Here is an 11,108-nt window from a genome sequence, read left to right as displayed (position 1 = left end):
TAGACACACTTGATTGTGAGGATGCTCCTTCGCTGTACAAAGCCCCGGATTATCAATGACCACACTAATGAACAAAGTGGAGAACTACATCCATCAGGTGTGGACGCTCATGTGCTAATTTGAAAAGGCAGCAGGTGATTTCACCTGTTTTCAAGGAAAATGGAAGACGCTAGAAGAAGAAGAGTGAGAATGAGAGAACATGAAGCAGGTGGAGGAGGAGGTCCAGGTTGAGGAGAGGACTTGAAGAGTTGATAGAACCTGAACTAAGAAGACAAGGTCCAAACTTGAAGAGAGGCACCCAGCTGCAGGTAACATGGCGGACAGACGTATGTACAGAGCTACATCGGGGTGGATGGACATCTACTGAAGGCCGGAAGCAGAGGTCGGGTTTGTTCAGAGCGGAAATGGTTCTTCGACAATCAACTGTGAGCCGCAGGAGGAGTACTCATCAATGTGAGCGTTTTTGTCCTGAACTTCCATCTTTTTACTTAACCTGCTGGGGCTGTGGGGTCACCAGAGGCTAGTGTTGGGTGAAGGCAGGATACGCCAGCCTGGCTGCAGCCAGCTTTTGGGGGATCAGTGGAGCTCAATACGCCGGCGGACAGAGAGCCGCTGTGAGGTGGGACGGCTGCCTGCTCAGGCCTCCTGAACTTTGAGACAATAAAAATTAAAAAAAAAAGAGTCCAAATTTTATTTTTGTTTTTCCATTTCCCCTCTCGGGTTAATCCTGGACAGTGAGCCTTCAAATTCACATTCACAGAAACATAGTGGAAGCGGCTGTCATACAAACACAGCCCCCAGAGTGAGAGTGAACTAGCCCCCAGAATCTCAGAACCATCAAATGAACCCAGACTCTTAGACCTAACCCATGTTTTTGTAGAACTCTTCACAAAGGGCCAGGCGAATTTGACATATTTTTGAGAATGCAGCATTACATTTTGCTTATCCAACAACATCTTGGAAAAATAAAAAAAATAATTTACATCAAAATGCTCTTTTTAAAAAAATAAAAGTACAACTAAAATCAACAATAATATCATAAACAACAACAAAAACCTACAACAAATACAACTTCTGTTTTGGACATCCATCGGCTCCGTCGGGTCTATCTGCCATGATATCCGCAGCTCGGTACTCTTGAATTTGAATCGAGACATCTGTGAAACATTTTTATTTGTCTACAGATTTTGTTTAATTGATTTAATTGTTTGTTGAATACTGTAACTCATAGGTGTAAACTCAATCGCACAGGGTGCCAAGATCCAAAACACACCTTAGGTCACGGGGAAAACAGGATAAACAATTAATAAACAAACTAAGACTATATTTTTCTTAAACTTTAAAAATCTAACCTTTAAACATAACTATGAATAATAAAAAGGCAGGAATATTATTCCAGAATAAATCAATTTAAACCTTAAAGGACTTTCAATATTTTAGTCTCCATAAAAATATATTTTGTCAAAATTTTACAAGTTAGAAATAAGCACAAGATAACATCGGGTCATTAATAACAATAAAATAAAATTACCTGCGCCTTGACTTCGACACGTGCTGTAACTGATACTGTGAGAAATACAAGTATTCACATAAAAACTTGAACAATTTAGTATGCAGCAACTTTGTGTACATTCTCCCTATATTTCTAACTAATCAGGAGGAGAATTGCAGGTTTGTCAATGTTTTTTAATCTCTTACACAAAAGTTTGTAGTCAAAAATCTAGCATGTCCTTTAATAAAATGCTTTTTTTCCCAGGTGTGTTTTCTGTTGATCCCAGCAGGTGAAACTGGCTGCAATAGTCTGATCATCGAGGGCTGTGTTGGTGTCATGAAAACTAAGAACATTTTCACTAATATGTGCATATGTTACGACTGAAGTGTGTCATTTTGCAAATGATCAGAGAATTATGCAAGCTGAGGGTGGTGTTTGATTAATTGTGATTATATAAAAAAAATCAGATTTCAAAACTGTGTGTAAACAAATGAAAGGAACTGTAAAACCCTTTTCATGTGTGGGGCTTGTGACACAGACTGCATCATTTCAGATTTACATTTACAGCTAGTTTTTAGTTTGTTCAGCTTTCCACCAGGTTCTCATCTAACGCTTAAGTTTAAAAACATTAAGTTTAACTGTGCAAGCATAAAATGTCTGGGAACATAAGAATTAAGGAGTAAAAATGATGGCTCTCTGTGAACAGAAAATGTGACCAGAAAACATGTTCAAACTCAAAACTGATGCTTTGAGGTTTATTTCCTACCAGTGATGTTATCTGCTGTTTTCCTTAAATTTTGAGATTCCGATCAGATACATTATGGATTTATGCCAAAAGTGCCTGAACTGTTCCTTTCCATGTAGTTTTTCTCTCTGCTCTATCTTTCCAACCTCGTCCTCTAAAGCTTCTGCTTGGTAATCTATCTCAGCTCTGCACCATCTTCCCCCACAATCTTTGTCCTCAACAAACTGCCTCTAACCTTGTACTCTACCTCTGAGCACTATCATAATGAAATCTTAATTACAGGCAGCATCCTTGCTGGTCATTCATCCAGGTAAGAGGCGTCACGCTCATAAAACCCCCGCGCTTCGCCTGGAGGACTCTCCGCAGAAATAATGCTTTGGCCTGCTTGACATTTACAGTTTTTGCCCGTTGCTTGAACCGTGCAGACCCAAGCTTAGACTAAAGTAACACAACTTGAGGCTTCTGTTATCATGCCTCAAACATATATAGCCATATCTTAACTAAAGGACTGCTTTGCACTCTAGTTTCAATTATGGCTTTGACTTTACTTCATGAAACACACACTGCCCTGAAAACTACACTCTGTTTTCACACATTATACACTTTGTTCAATGAGGAAATCTCAGGGTTCCATATGGAAAACACAAAACACATTGTTCAAATACACACCTGAAGCTGCTCACTTGCTAAGCTAAACACTCAGTTCAGCCTTTTCAAAAACTGCAAGCGTTGATGGAGGGAGACTGAGAGGAAGAAGACGAGGAAGAGGATGACAAGGTCAAGGTTGAAAGGGGCATTCACAAACCCCTATTTCTGAAGAAATAAGAGTAACTTCGGTGCACCACGTCATCAACTATGACCTGACCATGAGGGATGCTGGGCAGAGGCCAGCCACATCTAGTCTGCATGACAGTGGCATCCATATTTAAAACATTCTGACTGGACTTCTCTATGTGAAGCATTGTGCCAAATAGGTTTCTTCTCACAAAGAATCTTAGCCATTGATAGAGCTGCACAGCCTCATGAATTCATTTTCATTGATGAAGCTGGATTCCACCAGACGATGGGGTCGTGATGTATTTGGCCAAAGGGTAAATGTTCACTTGCTGGAGATAGAAGTAAAGCACTGTGTGTCACCATAAGCATTCATGAGCTTCTGCTTTATCATGCAAAACCTGAAAACCTGCTAGTTTATTTTTAACCCTGTGTCTGTTGATGACTCACCCGTCAGCCTGTCCCAAGCGCCAGTGAGTACCCCTCACCCTATCAGTGGACTGGGTGCTCTTCTCCTCCAGTTCAAATGAAGAACTCTGCCATCTGCTCCTGAATCTGCTCTCTTTTGGCTTGTCCTCAAAACCACCGACCCGATAATACTTTCCAGCCATGATGGAGTCAGAAGCAGCCCAGGTGTGGAGGGTTCGAGTTGAGACTCTCCACAATTGAGAAATTGTCGATAGAGTACATTTTCCTCAAATGTGAGATTCATTTTTCACAACAACCTTCATCATTGTCCTTGGAAAGATCCAAAGTGGCATGTCATCTCTCTGCTGCAGAGTTGTGCTGCAAGTGGGCCACTGCTGTCAAGGGACTCACAAGTCTGCTTCTCCTATTGTCAGTTTGAGAGAAAACTCTGAGTTTTTGGCCCAGTCTCATCAGCTGACTGGCATAAGGGAAGAGGCTCGGTGGATGACTTTGATATAAAAAATAAAAAAAAAGCTTTTTTTTCTTTTATCAGTGTCTTAATGAAAATTGGAAAAACATCCCATTAGAGCTGGGAATATGGAAACAAATGTACGGTATGTCACAATATACAATATTTTATATCACAATACAATATATACCACGATATACGACAATAAAGTGCATTTTCAGCTTTTCTCTGAAGATATGCCTGATGTTGCGGCAGCTTTTCTGAAAAGTTACAACAAAAGTTGCAATGTTTTTAATAAAGTATTGTTTTGAAAAGCACCTAAAATGTTAATTATGAAATAAACTTCACATTCTCATATTCCAACTCTTTTTATTGTGATAGATGCTCTAGGAAAACATCACCACAATATACAATGTTGCTGTGCTGTCATTTAACTTGAATAGAACTGTGAAACACTAAATGAACTTTTGGTCCTCGCTGCTCATAATAACACAAATATTTGTGTGTTGATTTAAACACACTGAGCCGGCAGCATCCGGACCCCGCAGCAGCTCTCTGTCTGCTCTGTAACCCCGCAGCCCCAGTGTGTCGAGGAAATAGATGGAAGTTCAGGGCAAAAACGCTCACATTAGATTATAGTATTCTACATGCTGATCGAGTCACAGAAAACCTCACATGCCCAAAACTGAGTTCCTGATTAACAGATGCGACAAACTTTCAAACTTTAGATACATGGAGGCTACTTGAACTCTAGCTGCGCCGCTCAAGTCGTGCTGCTGCTAGACCACCACGCCCGCCGCTCAAATCACACCGCGGGACTTCAGATCACCTCAACTCGCATCTATGCCATTGACTTAATAAGGAAACTGGCCGCCTTAACCACGCAAATCACATTTGGTGTGAACGCCGTGTAACAATCTGTGGGTGCATTGTTTCAATCAGCTGTTGTCACCTGGCAACAACAAAGATCGCTGTTATTATTATCTTTCTTTTCCAACAGAGATATGGTAACAAGATAAGTTCCCCACTATGAGATCAATGAGGTTCTAAAAAGTTCTTTTCTATTTTAGGTTAATAAATGAGTCTTAAAATGCATGCTCACTTTGTCATACTGATGTTTTATACTGATGTTTTTTGACTCGATGTATGTGCCTGAGACCCTGTGACATATTTTTGACAGTGTGTTCACAGGAGAAAATCAAATTCAAAACACTCATGTCAAATGTAAAAAACAAATGTTGCATTCATACTTTTTAGAAAGTTGAGCACAGAGTATTACAGTTTTTCACAATTGCTAAAACACCAAATGCCATTCTCCAAACCAGCCCATCAACTGCTCTAACTCTTCTCAAAAACACCCCTCTCTGGTCATAACGCAAAACACAATTTGTAATATTCTGACTTCATTCTTTGCAGGACACATTCTCACTTTTAAAACACATTTGGCATTCACAAAACTCAAACTCTGCTCCAACACAACAGACATGATCGACACACAACTGATCAAAACTGAAGACACTTTGTGCAAATCAACTGCAGGAAATGTAAAGATAGTTCTGGAACAACTGAACAGCTTTTAAAAGATGGAAAACAGAGCAAGGCAAGTCAGACCAAGACCTAGACCTACACCAAGACCTGGACCTACACTAAGACCTGAACCTGGACCAAGATTCCGACTTGCAACAAGACCTAGAACTGCACCACGACCCAGACCAGCATCAAGACCTGGACCCAGACAAAACGACAAGCTCTGTCTGATGAGACTCAGGTTATAGTTATTGATCATATGTTGTTGATGGAATTATAATGAGGGTAGTGAATCAAAAGGTTAATCCCCGACTCAGCAACTTTGAGCTGTTAGTTGAAATCATTCATATGGACATTTAGCAAGAAAATGACAGAGAAGATACATATTTATATTTGATGTTGTCAAAGACAATGTCGTTTTTCACTAAAGTCTGCTCATCAGACAGCACTTCAACACAACCCACCAGATCAGATTAGTTTTCTTTCACCCTCCAGTCCTTAATCCAACTGTTTTTTTTTTCTGCCTGGTGTGGGAAAGTTTAAAGACAACATAGACTCGGAAAACTGTTGCAGGCCATGGACATGGCTTGTGGTGACATCTCAGTTAGGTCTTGTCAAGACTGGATCAGACACACAAGGTCATTTTCTCTCCATTGTTTAGGTAGAGTGAATATTGCCTGTGATGTGAATGAAGTCCTCTGGTCTGACCCCACAGAGATAAGATGTTGAAGCGCAATCAAAAATAACCTAAGTTTACAGTGAAAACTAAAAGAGAAGTTCTGAACACAGTTATCCTCCCCCTCACCTCTTACTCACCATTTTTAAACCTAAAGAGGAATTATTTGGGGCTTGGAGATGAACCACATGTCTCTGCTGCAGCCAATGGAACAAGCCTGCTGTGTGGCAGCAATCCATGGATGGTTTCAACACGCAGTGATATAGCAGGACAGGACAATGCTTGCAGTGTTGATTAGGTCCTGTGGCTAGACCCCAACAAACAGCGGGATCCATGTATGCACAGGTATCACAGTTTTCTGTTTTTACTAGTGTTTTCTTTTTCTATTTTATGTTTTGCTTCATCTGAATTCCAACTTCCCTCTCCTTCCATCTTCTTATTCCCATCCAGTTGAACAAAAAAAAGAAAAAGAAAAAAACGATGCAAACATGATCAATATAAATAAAGTTTAGCATAAATTACAAAAAGGGTTTATACAAATATACACTTGGTGTGTCAAAAGATCAATAATCCTGTTATGATGGTAAAATCTGTCTAACATAAGAAGCTCTCAGCACTATTCTGTTAGCGCAGCTGTTGGACAGAACAAGAAAAAAAAGAAAAACAAATTCTAAAAAAGGCTTTCTATTGCAGTTTGATACACCCAAAAACCATTTGGTACAAGTGCAAAAACTTTGTGTATATATATATATATATATATATATATATATATATATATATATATATATATATATGTGAGTAAGGGTCCAGGTGGACATTTCAGGAGGTACATGGCCCCAGAGAAACTTGTGGGTTCATGGACCACTGAAAAATCCCACGTCTGGTCTCTTGGTTGCATTGTTTCCGAAATGTTTCTTGGATTTCCCCTCTATAGTGGCTATAGTGATTATGAGATCATCTGGAAATTGACACAAAATCACGGACGCTTTCCTGATCATCTCCTAAATGGAGGACACAAAACACGGGAGTTTTACTTCAAAAGTCAGACTAACCACTGGCTTTTGAAAACACCTAGAGAATATGGAAAGAAGGTCCTAGATGTCAAGTTAGTTTCCCCAGATGACTTCAGAAGCCAACAGAAGTTAGGATTCTTATCCAAGATGGGACAGAAACAATTGGAGCATTTTATTGACCTGGTCAAAGGAATGCTGCAATTGGATCCAGAAAAAAGAATTCCTCTTCTTCAGTTGCTGCGACATCCATTTATCGCAGGCAACATGGATCCCCCAAGAATATCCATAGGGAACTTCAAACAGAACAATGAGGACACCCAATGCGCCCCACACGTCCATCGTGGTCTAAAAAGAAAAATCATTGCCGATACAGACTTGGTGGTCAACGTTTCTGTAGGAAAGAAAAGGATTTCAGAAGAAGAATCCAAAGTGGTAAAAAACAACATTGTTAGATGAAGCATGTGTGACCGCTGCTATTTTGCTAGCCTGATGATTGATTGGTTTCATTAAAAATTTGAATATCGTCAACTACAGGCTTCCCAAATGATGTAAAAATAGCATGAGTTTAGTATATGACAGAATGTTGCTCATTTATTTTATTTTTTCTTTTCCAAAATGAATATTGCAAATCAATATCGACCTAAATATTGGCTACTGGCCACCCAGACTTTGAAAAACATCGGTATTGTACCGGCCTTGAAAAAACTATATGGGTCTATCGTTAATCCAAAGTTCTACTCTGAGTTCTCTCCTCTTCCTCTCCTTCCACTTCCACTGTGACAGTCAGCAGCATCGTTGTGAATACAGGGTGCAGCAAACTGGAACCGGGTCTGGCATCACCACAGAACTGAACTGTGTCCATTGAGGTCACATATATTTTTCAAGTTATTTCAACTTTATTGTATTTACTTAATCATAAAGTCAAGTCATTTGTTCCAGGTCTAAGTCAGGTCACTGTTGCAAAGAACATGGTTGAGAGCAGTGATAAATGCAGTGTCACAGGAAAGACTGCACTGAATGCAAAATTCAACAAAAACACTTACAGACCTACAAATAGACAAATGAATGATTCAAAGAAAACAAGACCCAGACCAAAACGTAACCCCACCCCCTCCAAAGGGATACATAATGAATACCAGACTGAGCTAAAGGGCAGAGATCACCTTCACCATAAAGTGTCTGATCTTTGCAAAAACAGTCATTTTTGTCCTAAAGACATTAATAAAAAGTTTGTTTTTGTTTTTATTGATTTTTCTGGCCAGTGACTTCTGTGGCAACAATAAGAGTGTGACTAAATGTTTATTCTGGTCGATATATGAAGGAATAGCAGTAGTTTCAAACCGTGGCTAGCTCTTCTTTCAGCAATTTTTCTCTTTTGACTTGCTTCTTCTGTCGGTGTGCTTGTGCTGCCATTGGGAGGATTACTGAAGACAGTGATGTCATTCTGGTTTGTCTCTGGGAATACAGAACACAACCCCTGAGAAAGATGGCCTTGTCTCTAAAAGCCAGCTTGCCTCTACTATCTTGGAATACCAACACTCTGTCTTGACATTTAAACTAACAGATCTGTATCGTGGAAAGACAAACAAGGACACAGAGAGACTGACTTATGCACACACCAAGTTATCGACCCTTTCCCCTGTTGTGAATGCCCACACACTGCACATGGACTGCTGGGAGCATTTGTAAGAACCAGAGCAGGATTTCAAATGTTTGTCGATCACTGCACATGGTTTCTGTTTGAGAACAGGCAGGTTCTTTGAGGCATTTCTTATGGTGAATGACCTATATTTATGCAGCACTTTTCTACCTTCTGAGACGGTCCAAAGTGCTTTACAGTCTCAGTCCCATTCACACACACAGTAACACACTGATGGCACCAACCTCTAACCACCAGGAGCAATGTGGGGTTCAGCCCAAGGACACTTTGAGACATGAGCAGGCGAAGTGGGAACCGAACCTGAAATCCTCCGATCAGAGGTCAGACGCTCTACCCTTGCACCATGTCTACCTAGCTTCTCCTTTGGGTTTTTGTGGAGAATTGTAGTTTGTTTTCCAGTTCTTGTTTGTTTTTATCAGGAGTCATGTATGAATTATGACCTGTTTCTGTTACATGTGAAACTCCATGAGCTCAGGATTTTCTGTCATTACTGTAGTACTCTGAGATTGTATAAGCTAAATACAACAGTAAAATCTCCATACCTCATAAACATGTCACTAATCACATTAGTTTAATTATTCTCACAATGAAAAATAAACTTTAAATTGAAGCACGGTTGACAGTGTACCTAAATTAGTGGATGTAGCAGGAAATGGAATGCTGCCATCTAATTACTATCAGTGTAATACACATGCATGCCTGTGTTTTGTGTGTCTGTTAATAACTAATAAATGGCATTATTAGTTATTATTATTATTATTAAATGGCATATACTTATATAACTCTTTATGACCTTCTGTGTTAATGTAACAGACAGAACATAAGAGCCTATCTGCTTCAGACTCTCAAAAATATATATTATTATTTGAAGAACATCATCAGATGCTCTCAGCCTCATCAGTAAAGCAAGAATATGGATGTAATTGGTGAAGCAGACACAATAAAGTATGATTCAGAGAAAGTGATCCGTTACAATCCAAAGACTTTAACATGCAGAGGAGAGATGACCTGAAGCAGTCATGGAAAGATATTAATAATAATGGATTTGATTTCTCTGTGCTTTTCCAGACGCTTACAGTGTGTATCCACAATTGATTCACTCCACACTCATACGTGATGTAATCTACTGATGTATCCACAGCTGTCCTGGGACAGACTGACAGAGGCGTGGCTGTCAGTACACTCCACGGCCCCTCTGGTTGGCTGGTGGGAGCGGGAATCGAACCGTGGACCCTTGGTTTATTGGCTAACCTGCTCAACCACCTGAGCTACTCCGATAAAAGGAAGTTTATCTGGATTAAACAAATATAATCTGAATAAAAAGAATAGATTATCCTGAGACAAGCAAAAAGACTAAAAAAAAATATTACCAATCCTCGTAGATTTTCATTTCCTCTTAAAAACTCCTATTTGCAAAAGCATTTTATATTCACATTTTAGACGAGTTTTATCTGAAATATGGACTGTATTGTTTGGACCATAATGTGCACTGAAAATCCTTTATCACAAAATCGCCAGTGAGCCTTATCAAACTCAAACTTTATTCATTTATATAGCGCCTTTCATTCAGAGGAAGCTCAAAGCGCTGTTACGCCCCATTTGGTCTAGGGGTGCGGGGCCTAACATAAAGGTAAATTAAATAAGAAATGTAACAAAAGCACAACAAGTGTCTCCATAAAAATATAACAGATTTATTTACATGACAAAATAACCAAAATAATAACCAAAAGTGAAGCAAAAAGGCTTCAGGGTGAACCAAGGCCAAAACAATAAACAAAACCCCAACTAACTCAACCCAGGGAGCCTACCTGCAAAAGAAACAGTAAAATAATGACAAACACTAACCTCCCTGGACTAACATAAACAGGAGAAAAGATTTACTAAAGAAAATGGCAGTTCACCCCTACAGCTTCACCTAAACTAAACCAACACTAAACACAGAACACAGAGTGGGACCTAACACAAAACACCCAAAGAAACTACAAAGTGAACACAAAGTAAAACAGGTGGAGAAGATCACTGAGCTGCAGTGGAGACAGGCTGCAGCCCAGCTCCCTTCTCGTGGTCTGGATGCCCAAATGTTGGTTTTAAAGGCTCCCTCCCTTAGGTTTAACCAATGGGGAGCCACGCCTCCAGCACCACACCTGAAACAAATCAAGACAGAAAAACACACAGAGATCCACAAACACACAAGAGTCCCACTCTGACAAAAATACACCACCAAAAAGAAAACCAAATACGGCCACAGCCGTAACAGCGCTTATCATAAAACCCAATAAAATACATTAAAAAGACAGTGTGTTAGAAAGCAAATACACAAAAGGAGAAAAGGACATTTACACAG

The 11,108-nt window shown here is 39.7% G+C and overlaps 2 protein-coding genes across 2 annotated transcripts in view; one reads left to right on the top strand and one right to left on the bottom strand.

Moving 5' to 3' along the window:
* LOC112137941 (inactive dipeptidyl peptidase 10) overlaps nucleotides 1–11,108 on the bottom strand; it is a 146,577-nt gene that overhangs the window by 90,690 nt on the left and 44,779 nt on the right. The window lies entirely within an intron of this gene.
* Nucleotides 6,890–7,511, top strand: LOC112137943 (mitogen-activated protein kinase 9; the record flags this gene model as incomplete). Its single annotated transcript, XM_024260461.1, is given in 1 exon segment — nucleotides 6,890–7,511. A coding segment is annotated over 1 exon segment (622 nt), but the record flags the coding sequence as incomplete, so codon positions are not given.

Source organism: Oryzias melastigma, linkage group LG21, assembly GCF_002922805.2.
Source record: "Oryzias melastigma strain HK-1 linkage group LG21, ASM292280v2, whole genome shotgun sequence".
Taxonomy (NCBI): Eukaryota; Metazoa; Chordata; class Actinopteri; order Beloniformes; family Adrianichthyidae; genus Oryzias; species Oryzias melastigma.
This window is presented reverse-complemented; position numbering and strand designations above follow the sequence as displayed.